General features: G+C 40.1%; 1 protein-coding gene across 1 annotated transcript in view; it reads right to left on the bottom strand.

The window, feature by feature from the left end:
• LOC119124618 (neural-cadherin-like) overlaps positions 1–23,950 on the bottom strand; it is a 77,325-nt gene that overhangs the window by 35,942 nt on the left and 17,433 nt on the right. The window contains exons 2-12 of the mRNA XM_037254761.1: positions 14,866–15,063; positions 13,050–13,275; positions 11,930–12,134; positions 10,932–11,043; positions 8,939–9,188; positions 7,087–7,229; positions 5,751–5,923; positions 3,625–3,793; positions 2,488–2,658; positions 1,934–2,106; positions 577–744 (exon numbers count right to left, since the gene is read on the bottom strand). Of these exons, the coding sequence (XP_037110656.1) occupies positions 577–744; positions 1,934–2,106; positions 2,488–2,658; positions 3,625–3,793; positions 5,751–5,923; positions 7,087–7,229; positions 8,939–9,188; positions 10,932–11,043; positions 11,930–12,134; positions 13,050–13,275; positions 14,866–15,063 (1,988 nt within the window). The remainder of the gene's footprint in view (positions 1–576; positions 745–1,933; positions 2,107–2,487; positions 2,659–3,624; positions 3,794–5,750; positions 5,924–7,086; positions 7,230–8,938; positions 9,189–10,931; positions 11,044–11,929; positions 12,135–13,049; positions 13,276–14,865; positions 15,064–23,950) is intronic.

Genomic DNA, 23,950 nt, shown 5'->3' with positions numbered 1-23,950 from the left:
CATACAGTATGCTTTTATAATCGATCCATTTTCTGTACTGCTTATTCTTTTCAGGCGGGCCCATTATATAGTATACTTCCAGGGTGCACAGACGTGAGTGGGAATACACCTAAACTTGTCATCAGTCAGTGTCAGGATGAATGAAATACAACACTACAATTGTCTGTTTAGTTAACTGTAGACCGGTATACTGTAAGCACTTCCTCAAATAGTCTGCTTTTACTCAGACCACAAAAGCACAAACATGACCCCCACCAAGGTTAGACTGTAGAAGAGAGAAAAGTGAAATTTCTTCTTTGTCCATCACTTTTTTTAAATTAGCAGGCTACTTCATGTTTCATGGAGGATGATGTAAGACATTGAAAATGGAGAAGTGAGTGCTGTTATTTATGTTTTTATTCTTGATGCTCTATACTGACACTAAACGGCAACAACAATGCAGCATTGATGTGCAGGTATTTGCACTGTTCTCAATTAACTATTTATAGCTTGATGAAGTAATAGAATGGATGGATGGAATTGTGCCCTTCTCAGGAAGGCATTGGGGTAACTAGGTACACAAAATGGCACTATTACCACGATAGGTGTGTCTCTGGCCGTGTTTTCAGGGATGGTGACATTGTAGCTCTCCTCTTCCCACTGTGGAGGTTGATTCTTTACGTTGGTGATGGTGACAGCCAGCTCCACAGACGTGCTCTTGTTGCCTCCATCAGTTGCGCTGATTTCCCGTGTGATATAGCTCCTCTGATTTCAACAGTGGCACAAGACAAAGGTCAATATCAGTAAGGAGGGACCTTGAGACATAGAGAGCTGACTGATCAATACCGACTAGTAAATAATATATTTGCAATATAATAAAATATGTGATATTCCCAGTTGTTTTTTTAATCTAATGTCAACATAGTTATGGCTGTTGACAAAAAAAGATTTTGCATTTGCCGTGAAGCTATTCAATGTGCAACAGCTTTTTCAATTTAACATAAAGGCAGAAAAATAAATCATCAGAGACTTTTGACACCTATGCGCTAAAAAGTATGTTGAATAATACACAGCTCTGAGTGGCTTCACAAATTTCTGGCCAAAGAACAGCTGCGTATTTGAATAAATAAGAGATTTAAACACACAGCTGGGGGAGGGGAAATGAGGAAATGTGCAATGCACCTTTGAGTATTACAAAATCAGATTTTCCGACACAATCAATAGCAAGGGTGCTGCAAGCCTAAGGTGGGCTCTTGGATGTGAGGCTGGCTGCCCTTGCTTCAACTCTTGGATAATTAGACACATAACGGTTTATCACTAATATAATTAACCTTTAAAAAAAGGAATACAGTCAACCGTTGCTGAGTCACACACTCATCATTTTTTGTAGATTATAATTCAAACTATTCGCTGGAGAATGTACCTTTTTGCACCTATCAAGCCAGAAAATAAGACACAACTGTCCTGAATATGTTCAAAAGGAGGAAAACATTATGCTGCAGTATCTTGCCATAGTGGTGTGAATGAGAGACTGAGGTGTACTGGCCACACATAGCGCATCACATGAATAAACTAAATTAAAGTTAAAGTTAAAAATAAATTATGACATCTAATGGACTATAAATGAAAAATAGATTGTTTCAACAAAAGCTATTAGCTTACTAATCAAGGTTTTGGCCAATGAGGATGATTAGCTCAGTAAATAAATGTGTTCTATTTAAAATTTTACGTCTGATTAATTGCGGTTGTATTTGTTGCAGTAAGCAATTATTTGTGTAAAGAAAAATAAACAGTTGGGTGGCTCCATGAATAACAGGAGTCATTTTATATTATATTGCTCTCATTCATCTATTTTACGTCCAATTTTTGTCCAGTGTGTTGGAGCTGTTGACATAGCCAGCTGTGGGTTCACAGACAGAGTGTGTGTGTACGTATGCAGACTGATAAGACTGACCTGTGATATTGGCTGGTTAACATACACCCATCCAGTGACAGCATTGACCTTCAGGTATTCTGGTTGCTCCACAGACATGGAGTAAGTGACCGCTGCATTCGTGCCAAAGTCATCATCATGAGCTGCCACACGAAGGAAACTGGTACCAACCAGAGTATCCTCTCTCAAGAAGTCTACAGTGGACGCACATGAGATGATACAAGAACTTGGTGAGGTGGGAATGTTTGTATGGAAATAAGTTGAAAGCATTGGAGCAACAAACTGTCAAACATTGAAAAGGATGACCAGCTGTGATATTGCGGTGGGATTATTAAAATTTGTACTCTAAAATGGTCAATCCCCACATCTACAATAATGTATTTTAGTAGCTGCTACATTTGCCTTGCAATGAAAAACTACATTCAGTCAATAGCTTATCAGTATGACTGGACTTTGACTTGACTTTTATTTCCAAAGGACAGTCAAAGGGAAACAAGGCACACTTAGGGTTTTGTGTTCCAATTCAATTTCTAAATCATTAGGAAGCATCATAATCATCGTCAGTAACGACTTACACTCATAGCGCATGTTCTCAAACTTGGGGCTATTGTCATTCTCATCCAGTATTTGGACAGTGAGCTGACAGATTCCAATGAGCGGTTCCTCGGCCCAATCAGTGGCCGTCACTGTAACGGAATACTCTCTCTGGCGCTCCCTGTCAAACCTCTGGGCCGTCACAATCGCTCCTGAGTGAACAGAACAAAACAATAATCAGCTGTCAAACGCACACATGGCTACACTCATATTCCACTATACATTCCACCAATCTCAATCAATACATGTTTTTATCCATCTTCCATGTGTACGTATATCGATCAAGAAAAAAGTAAGAAATAAAGTATCTTTTGATGGTTTGTTTTCAACTGTAGAATGTTCAGTATTTTAGCTACAAGATGATTAGCCTGAAAGAAAGCAAATATCGTAACATTACGTGTTCGGACTTCACTGCTTTTTTTCAATACAAACAAAATAAACATGATTCTCTCATGTGTTTGTCATATTTTTCTGTTAGTCTTAATTAAAGTGTCAAACTCAATGGGAGACCCAAATAAATTGGCGGATTTGGAATGGGTAAAGTATTTCTTTTCTCAGCCCAAACACTATTGTCCAAATTTAGTAGATACCATCAAGAGAAATACAATGAAGCAGCAACCATGTCATCTCTATCATTGAGAAAACGTTTTCTCCTAGTAAAGATACCAAGTAAACTTGATACCCGAGAAATAATGTGCCAGACGGTGTTGTATTAGTCAATTGTAGTCTTCACTTTACTAGACATGCTTGGTCTTCTCAGCATTCTCTACAGGAATTACCAGTTTCTTTCTTTCTTTCTTTCTTTCTTTCTTTCTTTCTTTCTTTCTTTCTTTCTTTCTTTCTTTCTTTCTTTCTTTCTTTCTCTTTCTTTCTTTCTTTCTTTCTTTCGCACCTGACCTGACCTGACCACATCCGAATCAGGAATGGCTTGTGTTGGCAAATTTTGCATGTGATTTAGACACTCCCCTAAAAGTAAAAAGTCTGGGTTAAAAGGATGTGATATTCTATGATGTGCTCTCCAGTGAAGTAGAAGTCCATTAAAACTATTACAATACTGTGTCATTTGCACTTTATGTTAAATTGATGTTTTCAAGCCAAAAATGTGTGTTATGTTCTACCTGAGTCTGGATGAATTCTGAAGGCAGGCATGGCGCTGTCTCTGTGCATTAAGCCATATTTGACTTTTCCATTTGCCCCCTCATCTGCGTCCACAGCATGCACTTGTAACACAAAAGTGCCTGTTGGCTGGTTCTCCAGCACTGAAGCCTGCTCACGGTATTGCTGGCACTGAAATAGGTACAGTGGGCAGGAGTGACAAAATAGTGACTCAGAAATAGAAGAACTCTCACAAATGGGGCAAAATGCTGCCAGACTGAGGATCAAACAAGATAAACTAATTATGTCTTGGGTCACTGCACATTCATTGGCAAGTCCTTCACATGAAACCCAATACTGTTTCCAACCCTAACCCCCAATACCCAGTAGACCCCATCTATAGAAGTGAAACACTTGAGTTGATCCTTTTGAAGATCCAGCAATGAGCAGCTTTGTCTTTGCCAGGACTCAATCCGTTACCTCTAATGAACATGCGCCCCAGATAAAAAGCTCTGTTGTGGAGCCCTTCGAGTTTGTAATCAGTTATAAATGATTGCATCTCTTTCAACCAAATGACCATGAAAACGAGAGAGAGAGAGATGAGCGGAGGAGGAGCAATCACGTACATCTTATGTATGGGAGATGAAAGAAAAAAATAATAAAATGAACAAAAAGCTTCAAGGTCCAAATGCATTGGCACAGATGGGTTAGGGTCATAACATGTGGTTAAAAGAATTGCACAACTGCCAGTATGAGCTCCAAAATTGTAATATAAGATTTTTTTTTAAGAGCAAACGTACAAAATGCTAGCTATGCATGTCCTCCTCATGTCTTTGGGAGTGTGCAGTGGTCTTCTGCCCATCCCATATTGTTTCTATATATGCACTACAATGGCTAATAAGTTAAAAAGGGAATTATTGGAAATAAAATAATGGATAAATAACATTGATTAAAATGGTTCAGGAAATGTTTACAGTGTTACAGTGGTACTGTGACTTAAGAGCTTTCCCAAGCCTTGTTTTTTTTTTTTGTGGAAACCATTGCTACATGACTGCGTTGGCACATCCACACAAAATGCTCAGCACTTGGGCTTTTTCTCCAACAGCGTAATTGTCATTTGCTCATCAAGTCACATATTTTATGATTCTTTTTTTTGAAATCTGAATTAGCATTAAGTATGGCTTCCAAGAAAGTGACTGTCAGCTTCTTTATCAAATGAAAAAGCTGAAGTCTTTGGAATGCAACCTCCAATAAAGGAAGTCAGATGACTACCCACCAGCAGCAACCAGTAGCTTCTTTTGGCCACAAGCAGGTCTATGGCACTCACGCAGCTACGTTGTCAGGATGGATGAATGTCATTTCCATCATTTTCAACAGGGAGAGATGATTTCAGATGGAAATGACCTGAATCATTTCACTTCTATCTCAAGGCACAATATAAGGAAAATTATAAATATAGTACAGATAAACTAAGTATTACAGTAAGACGGTCTTGTACAGTAGCAATAGTCTTAGTACCCTGGCAAGGCTAAACATCTGTAGGCGACGTAAAGTGCATTTTTTTCCCACTACTTTAAACACTTCTCACTCACACACACACACACACACACGCACACACGCGCACACACACGAGTTACCGAGACCATCAGGCACTACAGTATATGTAAGGGTTGGTCTTCTGACAATGTGTTTCTGTAAATTTCAATTCATTAGGAAGTTAATTAAATAGCTTTTGTATTGCATAGTGATAACATATTTTTTCATCAATTAATTGAATTCCCAATAGAAAGCTGCAAGATAGACTTGGTGCACAGGCTCATGGGAGAAGAGAGTGGAGGGAGATGGTGGCCAGGGAAAGAGAGAAGGTGGATAAGCGAAAACAATAGGAGAGCTGGACTGACTAGAGTAAAATGAGGCGAATGTGCATGGAGACTGAATAATTCAACTAAGCGTAGGATGTGTCTGATTGCATAGGCTTCATTCAGGTTGACAGCAAACATTTTCTATTGACTGAAAATAGATTATAGGTAAATGTATTCGAGGCTAGCTCAGTGCCATTTTGCAGTGGTATTTTCACGTATTCTAACAGATAGAAACAGAGAGAGAGCAAGCGAGGAGAGAGATAGAGAAAGCTAGAGAGATCCCTCACCTCTTGAAATATAGGTTTGTTGTTGTTAACATCGTCAACTCCAACTATAACACGTGCGGTGGATGAGAGCGGGTGCAGCCCGCCCGATGCATTGTCATCTGTGGCTGTTACATTCAGGATGTACTCGAGGCCTTGAAGCTTGGGCAAAGGTGTGGAGCGGAGTCGAATCAACCCTGCAAAGACCACAAACCCATTAAACTACAAATGATAATGAAAATGAAGGCTGCATGACAGCAGTGGTGTCATCTCTAAAATATACGTGTATCACCTCACAAGATTTCCTGCTCCGGTGGTAAATTTACTCAACAACAACAAAAGTATTGAGAGATCAACCAGGCTCCGCAGATGCCTTTCTGTCTACTTTCATTTAGCTTTCAAGATAAAGGGTAGGATGAAAAGTTAGCCGGTGAGTTAACATCTTTTTTGTTAACAGTAATAGACTTGATCATCAGCAGTTTGAGGATGAAAAAGCAGCCTGTGATGTGCGAAAAAGGCATTCAAGTGAGAGAACAAAGGGCTTTATTCTCGTCTTACGATGGGATTCATTTCTTTCCGTGCACGTGACTGAAGACACAGCATGTTGATACTCACAGATGTGAGCTCTTGTCCAATTTATTTGATGTTCCAACTGCCCGTACAGGCTGTGCTCCTAATGGCAACGAGTGACGTTGCCAGCAATGCAGCACACATTAATATAAGAGAGCTGCGGGACCTAGGACGTATTTATTCTCACAACCTAAATGTCACACTTGTTTACCAATGACATGAGCTATTTAATGAGGATGCCCTCTTTGCTTACACAGTACGGTGAGCAGAAAAGCATGTGGTGGAAATTTCAAGATACAAACAGTATCAGCTTCTCCATTTTCTTGCTTTGACAATCCAGAAAAGTAGAGGAGATAAATATAAAACGAAGGCAGAGGCGCTTGCGGAACTATGATAACGTTGTTGTGAAATTTAATTGAGAGGGCTGGGTGACAAATGTCACAGCGATTGTTACTGGTTTCGGATCAAAGGGTAAAATAAATAAAAGTCTGCCGTCTATGTAGGAAATCCTGGAATTGCCAGAAAATTTCTTTAAGAAAAATCCACTGCAGACGTTTCCGAAACAATGTCATGCTTAATAGTTATGAGAATTATTACAGAAAGAGCAGTACTTTCATCAAAATTACCTTTTGAAATATCAACCCATATTTTTTGTGGTGACATTGAGAATAAAGGGCACTCATGCCATAGGAATTTATGAAAGAACATTGAAAGTGTGATTTGACGGATTTGACTGTCAATTGGAGTTAGGGCAAATGTGAAGAGTGCCTGTAAAACAAAGAAGTGCCACCTTTCTGGCTGTCAATGACAAAGTTTCCCTCCTCATTCCCATCCGTTATGGAGTAGCTGATCCCATCACCGTCAGGGTCTTTGGCAAGCACCGTGGCAACGAGGGTGTTGGGGCCCGCGTCCTCCGAAACAAATGTTCTATATCTGCAAAGAAGTTTAACAAGGGCAAAGGATGAGCAGGCGGATGAGACTTATAGCTGCGGATTTTTTGTGTCACTGTGATTTAACCTGTCTTATCAGCTGGCCAGAGCAGGAACAAATGATAGCGTCTGGTGGCATGCTGGAGTTATTGCACAAACGGTGCTTTCGCATACCAAGCCTACCGTGGGCTATTCGACCCAGTACCTTTTAAAATGTCAACAGTGATTTGCTTGCTCTAAAGTGCCAGGCAGTGAGATGCCCAGCAAGACATGGGAGAACGATATAGCTCTCTGGATCACACTACTCTCAGGTGGGGATGAACTCTGCCTCTCTGAGGACATACCAATGAAGAGAATTGGAACATGGAGCAGAGGACAAAAAAGAAAGCTGGCACTGATGTGACAAGCAACGTAATATGCAAGGGGTGAGAGGTTCATGAGGAAAGAGGAAGGCAAGAGTGAGAATAACAAAGAAGGAGCGAGGCGCGTTTTTTTTTTTTTTTTTCTCGCTTGCTGAGTTTAACTTGACTTGTCAGCACAAGTCCTTCCTTTGTGAGATTTGCCGTTGTTTCCAGTGTGACTATGTGCTGTTGCAGGGTGATGGCAGTGGGATATTGGTGTCTGCGGTGACAAGTCAGAGGTGATTGATGGTTTACAGAAGAACACTGATGGGTGATTCATCTCCGCCAAGCCGCACCGGGGTACGTAGCTTCATGGCTGACCTGTAATTTGTCACTCAGCTCTGAGGCAACCTCACCACAGCACTGGGGATTAAACATATAAACTCTTTTGATTTGTCTTGCTGCAGAATCTTCCAACATCTCACCCGATTGTCAGGCTCCAACAGAGCACTGTCCTACAGTTCATTAACAATCCAGAATATTTATATTTAGTGCCATTCCGCTCATTTGCAACTAATTTTAACGTGAGCTGAGAACACACTCCAGAGAGTGTCTGATTATTTTAGGAAGTCTGGTTTTACTTTTAATGTTATAAGCAAAGCAGGAGTATCATTTGAATACAAAACGATTGTAGAGAGGGAACGAGTGAGTATATCTGTCGACACACGTGAACATCATCATCAAAACATGCAGCATATTGTTATTGCGTGCACCTTATTGGGTACAATATTACTCTATACATGACAGGTCTTGCAACATCAAGCAAGTATAGTATTTGTTACCGAAGTCAAGCTGGCAGGCAAGCAAGTTTGGTGAGTGATATAACAAGCTGTATCGCTGATGCAACTACCTTTCTTTCAAGACCAAAGTTTACCTGCCATGTAAAGTGTTTCACTGAAAGATGTTACTTCAGCATCACCAGAAGGCTTTTGAGCATTGCCTTTTTTGTAGAGCATTTTCAGTAAATGTGTCCACAACAAAGAATTGTAACTTTTGTTATAAAAGCAATATTCAGTCAGCTCCGATAGCTTCCAGGTCACCAAGCAGTATAGAAAATAATTTGGAAATAGGGTTGCCCCCTTTCATAGATAAAAAATAAGGGACCCGCACCACAGCATTTAGTTTATTTGAGTGATACACATGTAAAGAATTTGTTGACGAAGTGGCAAAAGTAGAGGGACCAGATCGTGGTCATAATAAATCTGACCGGGTGGCAACCTCATTCGGAAGGCAAACGGTGGATGTTCCAAATCCATATTTCTCTTAAACAAACATAGAGGAATCACGTAAAGCACAGGTCAAACATACTCACACAAGCTGGGAGAATTCTGGGGCTTCATCATTAACATTAAACATCCTGACACGGACGGTGGCAGTTCCAGAGTGGGGCCCATCACCCCCATCCACTGCCATCACCACAAATTCATAGAGATGGTTCGGCCTCTCGTAGTCCAGCCGAGCCGCAGGAAATATGGTACCGTGGGGCGAAATGCTGAAGTCGGGGCTCAGGGTGTAATAGGTTAGCTCAGCATTTAACCCTGAGTCACAGTCAGTGGCCATCACTGTTAGCAGAGGAGAAAAAAATCAATTAGTACTTCATACAACCATGCTGATGATAGGAACTAATGCATATGTTGACATTTGTGTAAATCGTTATGTCTCTGTAGATTCTTGGAACATATACTAGATCACCTACCTGACAGCTACGACGTATAAGCACATAGTTGCAATGTCAGAGCTAGAATCATTGCAATGACCTCGGTTTGAATATTTTGTTGTGTGGTAATTACAATCAAATGAAATTAAAACGCATTTGATGTTAGACTGCTTCCCGAGCCCCCAGATAATGAAAACAATTTGACAGGTAATTTTTTGGGGTGAATTGCACTTCAAATGACATTTTCATGCACAAGTTGTCACCAGTTCCATTTTCCTCATTGTTTTACACGTGGTATTTCCACTATGATAGGAATTGCACAAGCAGCTCGGGGATGCTCCTTTCTGCTTCCACCACAATGCATTGAACTTGAGACTGGCAGTTATGTGCACTTACTAAATGACAGTCTTGAACATAAGAGCTTGGGTCTTTTGATTTCCTTTTTGTTCTAGTGTCCATTGCTTCAACCACTGATTCTTTATATCTCATTACCATCAATCTCAGTAAATAAATTTGAGAAGAGAGCCTCAATGTTCCATCCCTACATGTAGGAGGATGGAATGTCTTTTTCATGTCAAAATCTTGTCATGTAATTAGCCGTAGAGCCCCCGCTACACTTTAGAATTTACTGCGTCTTTAAACAGTGTTGGTACTTTTTTTTTTCTGTAGAAGCACAAAATGTGCCCCCTTCATCCAAATGATTAGGCTTTCGTCAAGAGCTATTCATTTTTAAATAATACACTGTGCAAAAGATTTGCTGTAACACTTTAATCAGTCTTTCAAGCTCTCGGAGGCCTAAATGTCTATTTTTGCTCATTCTCCAATGCTGCTTTTGCACAGTTTTTTTTTTTGTGTGCGTCGGTGCTTGGGTTTGAAATTGTTGCCATTTCATGTCACTGCTCGCTTTGCAGTGTACACCACTGCAGGCTGTATGTGCCGTTCTTTTCAGATTACATTTCTTCAAATGTGCCCACACAGAATGAGTTTCAAAGCACAACTCTTAAGCGGCGAGGAATCACCTATGGATGGCCCACAGGGAACAGACAGCCCGCCATCACTTGGACATTTGAATAAATACAAAATAACTAACTGTCTGAAGTATTTAAATCTTAAATGCAGGGATGTTTGAATTAAATGTGTTTTTTGTTTTTTGGGTGAATGTGCAAATCTGCGTTCATGTTAAAGAAACACGGACTCCGTGCTGTTTCAAAATATAGTTGACAAAAGCTCTTGATGTTAAGTGTAATCACAAGTGAATTTTTGTTCAAACAGCAAACAATGAGTTTGATTCAAGCCTCATCATAATCAGCATTTATCTATGATATTCCCAGAGCGAAACACAAATGCCCTCAACGTCACACTATATAATCACAAGGCAATTTTATGCAAAATCGATGAAGTCACATGCCATTACAAAATGCATATACAGGGAAGGAATGCAAATAAATGCATTACATTCTTGTCGGTTCATTTTAGACCCCAAAATAATCATGAAAATGGTGAAATTTGAGAGCCTAAAGAGGTGTTATGGGTGAAACCCAAGTTTTCTGACCAATTTCATAGATGAACTAGAATTTTGTTCTGATAGTTTTTGCTACACCATGTGAGAGGAACAAGTGAACTTAAAATATTGGGTTAAGAGTCTTACCCTGCAGCAGAGACGTTGCTGTAGTTACAGTCTCGTGTACTCCATCCACACTGTATATGGACTGAAGGAACTCTGGGACACAGTCGTTCTCGTCTGTTATCAATACCTGAACCTGATAAGTGCCACAGAAAATTGCATTCTCATGTCAGTTCATCTACTACTCCATGATTCCTCTAAAGTCCAAAATAGACATTTTCTGAGCATGTGCGAGCATTACTGCATGTTTAAGACAAAAGACCCTCAACCGCCTTCAGAGAGTACAAGCTCTATGTCACCGCTGTGTGTAAAGTGTAAAGTGACAGCTGAGAAATAGGCCTAAAATAGCTGGGAAAGGTTTTCCTAGTCTCAGTCTTCTATTCCACAACATGCTGCTGAGCAGAGCAAGATTTTCCTTCTCAATCCACGGAGTAGAGTAATTGCCTGGCATATAATAGTTGGGATACAAACTCTGGATTAATAATTTAAATCATACTAAATTCATGAATAGTTTATCTAGAAATGTCCTCTTTGAGAATTGCAATTTTAGATTCTGGCTCTCGTGCCACGTGTGTTCTATATTTCATGCAGTTCATCTTCAGATGATACTTTCGGCAAGAGACCTATTGTCACCCTCAAACAAAAGAGTGAAACAAAGCATGAAGAAAATAATTATTATTTAGGCCTCCTGAAGATTTGCTCGCCTTTCAACATCACTCGGTCATGCAAGGAGAAATAAAAGCTGATTCCCCTTTGTGGTGTCAGCGGGATAATGCTGAGTTCGGATCATAGCAGCCTTGTCAGCCAATTTGAACCATCTAGCGTTTGGGAGAAAACGAGTTGGTCTGCAACTTTTGCAGGGACCAACTATTAAAACAGCTTTTTCATTTCAGTGAAATTCAGTTGAGGAAGAGAAAATCTTTAAGTGACATGTTGTAATAATGTTACAGAGTAGCTCACCACTGGGTTCATTTTTTGTGACTCAAGTTTAGCAGCCTGGATAACTTTCTGATGAAACTAACCTCTGTGGCCGTACTCAGGCCGCCCTGATCCTCATTGGCTCGCACCATCAGAAGGTACCGTCGCTGGTCACTCTCGTAATCCAGCGTCCGGGTCAAACTGATTTCACCCGACTCCTGCTGAATGCTGAAAAGGCTGCTAGGATTGATCAGCAAGCTGTAGCTGAGTGGCTGCTTTTGGAAGGAAATGGCAAGCACTGCTAGGAAACTGGGGAAGAAATACAACATGAACCAGAAAAAGGTCCTCAAAATTTGCTCAGAAGCGTAATTGCACATTAAAGTCCAAATATGTTGGTCTTGCGTCAGACTGTGTGCTGAAATGAATTCAACTCATGGCCAACTGGCAAAGTGTTGAGAATCCAGGGATACTCAGTATTTGTCAAAAGTCATAATTTGATTACGCCAATATCACTGTTGATGTCTATGAACAGTTTTGCTGTCCCCAAATGGCACACACAAATGAGTCAGTATAAATGTGTGTGGCGCAGGGGCAATAATTAAGCACGACGAGCAGGTGCATGCTGTCGTTGAAGTTTTTGGGCCTTAAAATTTAAAGCTAAAACTAGTTGTAGTATTCCGTGCATCCAGGTGACTTTTGGGCAAACACAGACTGGGCTGAACGATGCAGCATTGAATCATGCAGATAGATTTTGAAATCTACAATGTGTCATTGTGCTTTGAGAAACTACATTTGCTAATTATGTCTCCTTTGAGTGTCCATAGACAATAGATGGCAGCAAAACAGCCAGGTTTTTGTAAGATAAGTGCAACCCATGTATAATATAATTAGCAATTACTAGGCCTACAATTATATTTTAAAAAAGATGATGTGACATTTTTATGCATCATTGAAATTATTTGTGGGTTTTAAAATGAATGAACATTCAAAAATCTTGACCTTCTACACACTCTCCCTTTAATAGAGACTTATGTTTAATGGATATGACGAAATGTATTTTTTTTTTAAATGGACAAAAGGAAATACCATAGCATCATGTTGTTTTTCTTTTTTTTTCAACATTATTTGGCAGAGAAGTATGAGTGTGAGTAATGCAGTTCACAGAGTAACGTTGCTTGCGTGCATCAGACATAATTCATTCTTGTTTACACATGCGCTACTCACGGCTGTCCTTCAGGCGTGTTCTCTGGTATGGAGATCAAGTAGCTCGTATTGGTAAACTGCGGCGGTCTGGCTCCAGCTACCACAGAGAGCATTGCGGGTACACTGCGTCCGCCCAAGCCGTCGATGGCCACTACACTTAACAAGTACTCTCTGTCCCTCTGAAGCATTTGGTTTGTGGTTACTACCTGGCCTGTCATCTTGTCCACAGAAAAGCAGCCATCACCACCTTTCAGGAAATGAAATGCACAGACATGGTTATAGACAATTACCTGCTGCACAATCAATAAACTTAGCTGAATTCAAATATATATTCAATATCTATCTATGCCTCTGTCTGTCTGTGTGTGTGTGTGTGTGTGTGTGTGCGCGCGTGTGTGTGTGTGTGTGTGTGTGTGTGTGTGCGCGCGTGTGTGTGTGTGTGTGTGTGTGTGTGTGTGTGTGTGTGTGTGTGTGTGTGTGTGTGTGTGTGTGTGTGTGTGTGTGTGTGTGTGTTCAGAACATTTCCAGAAAATCAAGAAAAAGCAGTCAACACATAAGTCGTATTAACTAAGGACAACCAATTTTGTACTTTTTATATTGTCATGGTAGCTTCATCCAAGTCTACCACTCTTTGAATGTGAAAATTCCCCAGCATGAGTCGTGATTTGTCGTTTAAAAAATGTAATCCCACCCGTGCAACCTGATGACTAAATAATCCACACACAATCCAGAAAGACATAATTTTAATTTATTTCAGTGAGATTCCCTAATACGCAGATCACGTTTAATCCATGTTTTGCTTGCTATATTTCTAAGTGTATGCGTGTGTTTGCGTGTCTATGCTTGGAGGTCTCGGAGTCCACGACTTCATTTACAGATTGAGTCATCAGTGCCGCATTTATGTGAAACATCATAATCAGTGCTGGTTTCTCATTGTTGGTGGAGTAAGATAAAATCAGCGCAAATGTGGGGGGCTGTTGAATCTCAAAAAGAATAAGAACAAAATCAAAGAGAATCATTCAACAGCACAGGCTAAAATAAAAACAGCTGGGACAACCAAAGCCCAATAAGAAAGCTGGCAATAAACTCTTTGCTGTGTGAAATCTTAACAATGGTAATCGGTTACAATTACCATTGTATATTCGAGAAAAACAATAACAGCATTGTTCTTTTAACTGTAACAAAAGTGCCAATAAATCACTGCAATTTGCTAAATGGACAGTTTTTGTGCACAATAGAATGGAGTCACCTGTCCAATTACTCTTGCAGCGATGGACAAAAATCTGGATCTACTGTGTAACAGCTTCCCCTTCTGCCTAAATTTGCACAGAGTCACAGTCACAAGGGAGGGGAGAATCTGTTCCCAAATTTCCCAATTTGAAGCATACAAGTCAGGAGAATTTTGTAAAATGCGGTCCCTGACATGCCGTCAAACGTCTATCCCGTTAACCATATCCCCAAACATTTGTGGGCATCGTCAGGATTGTCTGTGTGCAGCAGAAAAAAGTAGAAGATATGCAGGAGTGTTCAATAAGTGAATGAAAAAAAAGTGTGAAGCCCTCTGGCTCCCAATGTGCGTGCCTATGAAAGCGAAACCGAAAGCAAGCTAGATGTTATGACGGAGACAAAAAAAAAAACTAATAGATGCATTCACAGTGCAAGGATGCATGAATGAATGTGTGAATGCCTGTGGCTGGCTCGCTGAGTGACTGTGTCACGGCCTGACTACATGGATTTATGTATCCACATGATTCCATTGTGCGTCATGCACACAACTCAGCCTACTTTTTTCCACATGTTAATTTAAATGTGTGAGTGTGAGGAACAAAAATCTTACCATCAGCCAAAAAATATTCCACCTCTCCGCTTCTCCCTTCATCCCCGTCGAGGGCCTGAAGCTGATAGACAAAGGTCCCTGCAGCGGCATCAGGGGACACTCCAGCCTGGTATGGGTAAGGCTTCATGTTCCACTCAGGGACGTTGTCATTGACATCAGTGATCATCAGATTCACCTTGTTCAGGTACCAGTCAGGGCCTGGGGGAAAGGGTAGATAGTGATGGCACTATGGCTGCTCAAAGTGACAGCTGTCATGTAAGTGTGTGTGTGTGTACAGGGTAGAAAAGCATCAGCTGAATTTGGAGCAAGACATGCAGCCAGTCTGTCAGGGTGCATATCTGATCATGACATACAGCCATTTTCTGAAATATTGGAACAACGAGGCCAGTTTCTTCATTTTTAAACTGAAAGCATTTGGTTTGAAATGAGCAAGAGGAAAGAGACATTTCAGGACTTACTCCAGAACTATTCAGTACGTCTGGATCAGATAGCCAACGCATGATTTGTCAAGAAAAAACACATTTTTAAGTGAGCAAAACTTATGGAATCGTTATTTATAAAGTAGTGAATGAAGCATTCGTGAGGGGCTCACGATCAATCTAATGTGTACCTGTCCAAGATTAGCTCCAGCTAACCTACAACGCTAATGAGGACACATGATATACAGAGTACATTTGAGTCGATAAGGCGAAATTCTTATTTTGGGACGTTTTTCCAGGTTTTCCTCAGTTTGAGAAGATCATAGTATCATAGTCATGACCCTCATGTTGAGAAGAGGTTCAGAAGATGGATGGATGAGATTATGAGATTATTCACCGACCAGACTCTGGCGAGGTCTGCCAGGTCAGAAACTGTCAGGGCAATATTATTCATCTTTGTTTGGTTGCATATTGTCACTCGTGATGAATGGGGCCTTCTCGAGACCAAACTATTAGTATGCAATCAATTAAAAAGTCAATTTTACATAATGTGTCCAGTCCAAGTCCAAGTTTAAACCCGAAAATGTTTTTTCTGATAAGAAACAAGTAAAAATTAATTCAGAATATTTTTATCTTTTTTATCTGTAATAAATTCCATTTGAGATTTAATGTATAATAACTGCATTCCAACTTAAAAAATATTGTTTTGAAGAAACAAGTAAAAATGAATCCAGAATATTTTTATCTTCTTTTTTTTTGTCTGTGATACGTTCCATTTCAAATGTAATGGATAATAACTACATTCCAACTTGAAAAAACATTGTATTAGTAGTACTGTAAAGTACTGTATTAGAGAAGGTATGTAAAAGTCTACATGAAATACAAACTATTAAATCCAAAAGGATGGGAGTTGCAGTGGTCAAGAAATAATGCGATCAAATTGTCGACCAAGGCAGTACTGATGGTTAAGTTGGACAGATGGAGGCAAGTTAGGTTGAAGTATGCACAACATTGACCCATCCATCAATTCTCAACATCACTTGCCCTAATTAGGGTGGCGGCTGTGCTTGGGCATAAAGCTGCTCACTTTGAGCAAGAAGCCAGGTACACCATGCCAGGTATATCGTCGCCAGCCAAATATAGTTTATGGGACAAATATAGAAAAACTAAATACTGACACTCACATTCATACAATTGGAAGTCTTGATTTGTCTTAAATTGTGAGCCACTCATCAACATGCCATCTAGTATGCAGACCAAGTGATGTTATTGATATAAAATTGAATGTGAAGCTATAGGATGCTGTCTCCAATGACCAAATTGCCAAAAGGTATTATTTCAGTGAGTGTGTGAGGAAATACGTATCTACAATAAAGTTACAAAAGCGTGGGGGCAAATTCTCCCGAGGTTCACCGGGACAAAGCCTCAGCCGCAGTCTCCCCTAGCAAATCTCTAAAAAGTTACCTTTATCTTCCCGCAGGGCTCAGTCAAGATACCTCATAGCTGCAGCCATTTAGTTCCCAGCTCACTTCCCCACTACAGTGACTAAGAAGATTCCCTCAATCCAATTACCAACTAGTCTGCCATGTATGTCAGCAAAAATATACAGCAGCAGTCACATTGATGCATAGCCAGGAATCATTTTCAGGATTATCCAGCTATCTATATGAAAATGTAGTGATATGGCTTCAAAAACAACAGTCTTTTGTGTTGTTTGTTCTAAAATGGTGGAGCGTCAATTTGGGCAGATTTTTACTCAATCACCAATATGCCAACTGTAAAATATTTGAGGGACTATGTTCACGATAACAATAGCTAAAAGGAGGTAAACTTTCATTTGCATCCTTTTTCTGGTCCCAACAGGTTTTAGATGACCATGACGACCTCTACCAAACTGGTGTGAAATTGATGAATCTAATTCAGCACTATAAATATTTCAACAGGAAATGTCTATGCACTGTGACACACCCCTCATGAAGGAATTTGAACAGGTGGAGTAAAAATCCACTTGTCTTATGTAGTTTACACCCAAGCATGCAGCCAAGGATAGCTATAAAACCAGGATGTACCAGACACGTTTAAGTGTTCAGAGCTCTTGGCCCCCATGCGGGGTTGCATTTAACCTAAAAAATAAAGCGGTGTACTTTTTGAACATACTAAATCAGGCACTTAAGGCTCTTTTGCCTGAAGTTTAACAAATAGATTAACAAATAGGGAATTGTGATGTCACACCCGGACACATTACATTATATATTGTATAATACCTAATAAGAATGTCACTGTCTTTCTAAAAGACGAACATAATTGCAAACTAACATACTATCTTAGAATTACACACAAAGGTGAGTCACCAGAGACCTAAATGTAACTGTAGCGCTCTAATCCCATTATGTAAACAGTCACCTGAGTGTGACTGGTGGCTATATGTGTACTTTTTAATCCAAGACAAAAGTAGCAGCAGATTATGTCCTCTCACTGCCTGAAGAATGACCTAACAGGTGTGCTGTCCATGGAATAAGACCAAACGTCAATTGTGTGGATGGATACATGAGGTCAGTATGATCACCAGCTCATTTAGGGGCATATTTTCCAGTGTGCTTAAGTATGCGTATCCTCCTGGGGGCTTAAAGAGGAAGTAAAGTGAAAAATGTTCTAATCTAAACACGATAATTTGAATATTGCACTTGTGGAATATGAATTAACCAGCAAAATGCATCCATTTCCATTCATTTGAGGAGTGGCCACTTTTCCACTTGCTGTCAACACATAATGCCTCAGTGCTTAGCTTGTGAACCTCACATCACCAAATTCTGAACTTTTACTTCACATACAGACAAGCAAAAACAACAACGAATTCGACCTTATATTAATGAACCTGGTTGCATGTCACTGGCTCATGTGCACTGCAACATGCGCACAGGAGCTGAGATGAGAAAAAAAATCCTGTTCATTCTTCCAAAACCGGTTTACAGCGAATATACACTTTGATGTGAAAACAGTATGTTACACTCCACAAAGTTCACAAGAGAAACATAATAGCTGCAGAGCGTGTGACAGCTCCTAAAAGGATTGTTAGAGGGATAATAACACAGAGGAAGAAGCAAGGGGGAAAGAATTAATCTATCTGCCTGCCTAGGCTTTAAAGTTGCTCTGTAGTGAGAAAAGTTCTGTGTTGGATCCTGACGATAGTTCCTTTCAGATAAATTGCCACTGTATCGTGGGTGCTGAGAAACTAATCAATGTTCAGATGGTATCGCCTAAATGTCGACAGCTGTGGTTTATGCAATTTAAGCGTGATCATCCCGCTTCGTAAAACGGTACAATCCACTTGATAAATAATGGTACAGCATAACGATTTGAAAGCGGGGCCATTCATCAACAAAGAAATCGTAGCTCTTGCTCTTAACATTTAGTCACCTATCAAATCTTTTCAGGAAGACACATTTCCTTCCTTATGGCTTACTGCTTGCTGTCTTTCCATAACATAGTAGTGCTGATTTTACAAGACTTTATCTAATGAGCCTGTTACAGACACTGATCAGAGTCAAGGCAGATAATTAAAGCCTATCAGTTCTGGAATGATAATGAAACACAAGCGTATGCAAACAGCAAGTGAGAACGTATGAAGCACGTCTTGAACAGCAGCAAATTCTGTCGGTATGAAATCTCTCCTGATCTAGTCTGTTGGTGCAGCAGCTGTGTGTAAGTCCCCACCAAGTGCACGACCCAAGAGAGGAGACAAAAGATGGAATCAAATAACAGAAAACGGTAAAGGCTCACAGGCTTTGCTGGATTTTTATAATGTTGAGTGTGCTATTTAGTCTTAGGGCTCAGAGTGATAAAAACACCCTCCCTGTACACAGCAAAGCCCCAAGTATAAGAGCATTTTCTAGAATAATGATGTATCATAAAAAGATGGATGACAAAGGTGCAAAGTGTGTTTGGCCCGGGCTCACAAGTATGATGGGTTGTGCACGTGTGTGTGTATAGCCTATGTGCGTTCTTATCTTGCTGCAAGCCGTTCTGTTTATGTTTCCTACTGTTAATCCTCTCCTTGGGTAGTTGCTATATAAAGTTGCTAAGTGGCTTGTGGAATGAAGAGAAAAGTTGTCCCAAGCGCCTATGTGCTTCCATAGACCGCCTGTGTGCACATGGAATGTACGCTGCCCACGGTAAAAGGACACGCACTGTGTGTGGGATGAGTGATGAGAGTAAACAGTAAAGCAGAAGATCACAGACAGAGAACCTGCGGAAGATCCACAGAGGCAAATATAGGGGCAGTGTAATATGGCGCAGTGAACGTGACGTATTAGGAACATTTAATGCAGACGGTGTCTACAGTTTATTTGGAAGGGGAAAAAAAAAGTAATTTTTTTTTTTTACTATTCATAATAACTAATATTAGTGTATTGTTATAGATCCCTGGGCTCTCCTTTACCCAGTTGAGAATCATTTAAATGAACAAATATTTGCTTGGAATTAGATTATGTGCATCTGCAAGCAAAAATAGCAATAGCCCAAGTGAGACCGAAATTCAGGTTTACCGTTTTATATGTCGGTGAATGGAAAGTTCATATCACTTCAGCGGGGGCTAATACTTTGTATCAATAAGCTTTTACACACACACGCGCACACACGCACACTCACGTGTACATGAACAACTCAGCCAAGTTCAATGCTTGAAATATGCAGACAGCTGGAGATTGAACAGCATGTGGAATACATTAATTTAGCAGCCCTGCTGCTACACACACTCAACTGTGTAAATTGAGTGTAAATACACATGCAGTATGATAATATTCTGTACTTCTACACAACTTTAGAATCAACCATACAATCAAATTTGTACTGTAACACATCTTGAGTGCAAAATTACACTTTGATGCAAGATGAGAGCATGAAATATGCAGTGTCACTGTCACATCAGATTGTGTATTTTATCTAATGATGTAGCAAGTAAGTGACTATTTGGACATTATACACAAGGTCTGTTATAATTCATTTTCTTAGTTTAACCAGGTACAGCAATTGAGAACAGTTTTTCAGTAACAATTTTATTCATTTTATTGTTTGCCTGCTATGACTATGTTTACATTATGCTCCCTGTAGCAACGGTAGCCCAGTTTGGGTGGGATTTGGGCCATTTATTTTTGCTGTATTCATGTCTTGCCAAGTTTTCACACAGTCTATCACGGTATTTGTAACGGGCTGGGGGAAAGGGAAATGCTTAATCCCGCATGTTCATTAAAGGCGCATTACAGTTTCCGTTTACAACGGATGAGGGTATTTTTCCACCCGGCAAGTCACATTCTAATGGGGTCTTTACATTTCTTCGGCGAAGTAGCTTTGGAGCATGTTTGTGGCCCCAGGCAGAGTCAAATGAAACTACCCAGCCAGGCCTAGTTTCAAAATCGGAGTCAGCACGAAGAGGAGGGGGATTAGGCATATGTTGCCATTGCGAAGATATTTATAATAGTACTTCTGTCAACAATGTATTTACTGACCCATCGCTTGTATCAAAACTTGTAAAAGGGCCTTAATATGCCACATGCACACAGCACAGTGCATTGCATTGCCAAATGCAAGTGAGGGCTCTCTCTTTTTCAAACTCTCACACACACAAACGCACACACGCGCACAACTATTCATTATGCATTATAAACAGGTATGCACCGGCAGGCATTGCAGGTTAATTAAATATACGACTTAGCATTAGAGGAACTGTTGGCAGATGTGGGCACTTTTCTATGCATGTGATGGGCTCTTCTAAACCCCACACACCTTGTGTGTATGGTGAAGAACAGGCCCGTTGATCGTCACATGTTAGAATGAGCTGTGACTGAAAGCAATGAAACCTCATGGCAAAATGTTTCTAAATGTCAGAGCTTGATACCAGGGAATAAATACGTATACTATCCAACCAGGTTTTGATACGCCTTAGTCAGGTTTAGTCGTAGTATTCACACCATTTTACTACAGCAGACTCAGTTCTTCAACTGCACCGTGACCGCCGTTGCAAACATTTTCACATACAAATCTTGTTGAACCTCCATGGCAGTCACAGCCTGTCACATTTGCACATCTCGTCCTCCTGCCTTGTCTAACAACCATTCTCTTTTGTCCATAGTGACCTGAAACGGGGCTGCCGTGGCCACTGGGACAGGAGTATCAATTTGGATTGCTCAATCGGCCTACCAAGCATGTTTTTGGGATGTGGGAGGAAACCGGAGTGCCCGGAGAAAACCCACGCAGGCACAGGGAGAACCTCCAAACTCCACACAGGGAGGGTCGGAGGTGGAATCGAACCGCCACCCTCCTAACTGTGAGGCGGACGTGCTAACCAGTGCTCCACCGAGCCGCCCATGAAATAACCAGAAGGCTTTAATTGTGGAAATCGGTAAAGAAGACAAATATAGCCAGTAATGTGAAAAGCAACGGATATATTGTTGAGGAGGAACATATTGTTCTTGATTACTTTAATTAAAGCAATAAGATGTTAAACTGGGGTGAGTGGGTGTCGATAAAATTTTAGTGGCCACTGTAGACTGAAAAATGTTTGTGTCTTTAATTTACGAACGAAAAGATCCATTCTTAGCATGTACACATAATGAAATGACAAACAAAAGAGGTATAAAATAATTTGTCAAATGCACTTTAATCTATGGACAAAAAAGCTTCCCAACGACAGAGTTGATCCTACCTGATGAAACATATTTCACTGGCACATGCTTCTACGAAAGGAGTGGCCGTAAATGCCAAAGGAGAAATAACGGTGCCATGATAGATTTTGATACAAGATCACAAATTAAGATGACTCTCAATAAAAGCTAAAATTGCAAATCCACAGCTTTATTCTCCATCAAGGTAGTAGGCATTGGTTTTCTTACATCATGTTCTGGGTGTTAAAGGTTTGATGTTGTTTTCTTAAAATGTAATACAATGTATTTGATATGCAAATCCAATCTGTGTTGCCTGCTAGACATGGAAATAGGAGGCAGTAAAAGGCTGCAGACTTCTGAGGTCAGCACATGTGAGGCACCTGAGGAGACGACTGTCAACTTCCCACACACCTTCACACAGATCACCCCCAGTAAAGTTATGATGATCTTAATTGGTTTATAAAATGATATGCCGAGCTAGGAAATGTTAATTAGCCCCATGAACCCTCTGCTACTTTCAGTGTAATTTCACTACCTTCATTTTTTATGTGGTTATCCTGGTCATTAAAAATGTGCCTTATATTTTTCAGTTTATTTTCGCATTACCTCAGAGTTAGACATATTTGGGCTCACTCTCTTAATCCAACAGCACATAATACAAGCAAAATAACAATGACAGTCACAAAATCAAAATTAAACAGGGTGCAGTTGTATACTACTAACCTGAAAGTGCAAGCCTAGGAAAAAACCTCGTGAACAAATACGTAAAAGGCACAATTCATTTTGCAAATATTGAATGAAACCTACTGTCAGTACCCTTTCATATTCAAGCACGAGCTGTATGAAATGCAAATAATAATAAGGGAAAGAAAGCCACAAGGTTTGTAGAGTTTCTGAATACAAAAATGAAGCGAAAAATGCTTCTATCATTACAAGTTAGCCTGCCGGGATGGCTGGAAAAAGTCACATGCACTGATCTATATAAGGCAGGTGGCGTAACACACTGAACACCCACCCACATGAGTGTGAATGAATCCGGATGCTAAAGCTGCAGGTGAAGCAAGCCATCTACAATAGAAATTTGTGTCATGGAGGCAGCACAAAGGGAGGCAAAAGAGCAGCTCGATCTCTGGGAAAGAGTTCCTGTGCTGTAAGCGACATCAGTGACAGATGCAACAGGTGGAAAAGGGGCTATATAAATTCTGTTTTACTGCTTAGTGTGATGCTTTTTATGACCACTTGCCATTAAAACAGGCCATCATTTTTCTACCTCATGGGCACGTAGACGGAAAGCAGCCCAGTTAACTGAACCAAGACCTTTCTCCCCATAACGTGTCTCTTTAAGGGTAAAATGTTTATAAAAAGGATTCGTAATGCAGCTGGCTGTGTAATCATCACAACTATTTCAAATCTGAGATACATGGAAGTAGTTATGTTCATCACTGTCAAATAGTAAACATTTTAATACTACTACCTATTATGCCTGTGCACTTTGCTGTTGACTATTTTATTTTTATGTCTTGTCCACACCTGGGAATGTGTGCAACGTATTTTTGATCATTTTGTATGTGAAGTCATTGACAGTAAAGCTGACTTTGACTAAATGCTTTTGGCGCGCTGTGAGATATTTGCTCCGTGAGCGACTGCTGCGCCACAAAAACATCCGTGCGTTCATTTTTGTCAGCCATATTTCACTCCCTTCACTCAAAGGTCACGTTGGTAATGCTGTTAGATTGTTGACTTGACTTGGATCTCAAATCATCTTTCAAATCAAGTGTTATTAATCTGTTCCAACCGCACATTGTGCTCCTTCTGGTATGTGTGTAATATTAAGAGTTTAAGTGTACCCTCTTTTAGGAATAGCAGTAATATAGCTACAAGATATACTATATTTGCATTTTTATTGGTTACTTTCTTTACTTTGGTAGATAACAGCATAATAAAATGTGCATATGAATTGATATTTTTTGTTTTTACATATTTTTGCTTTCTTTAGCGCTTGTTAGT

Source organism: Syngnathus acus, chromosome 6 (genome assembly GCF_901709675.1).
Source record: "Syngnathus acus chromosome 6, fSynAcu1.2, whole genome shotgun sequence".
NCBI lineage: Eukaryota > Metazoa > Chordata > Actinopteri > Syngnathiformes > Syngnathidae > Syngnathus > Syngnathus acus.
Note: the sequence above shows the minus strand (reverse complement) of the source record. Positions and strands in the feature narration are given on the sequence as shown.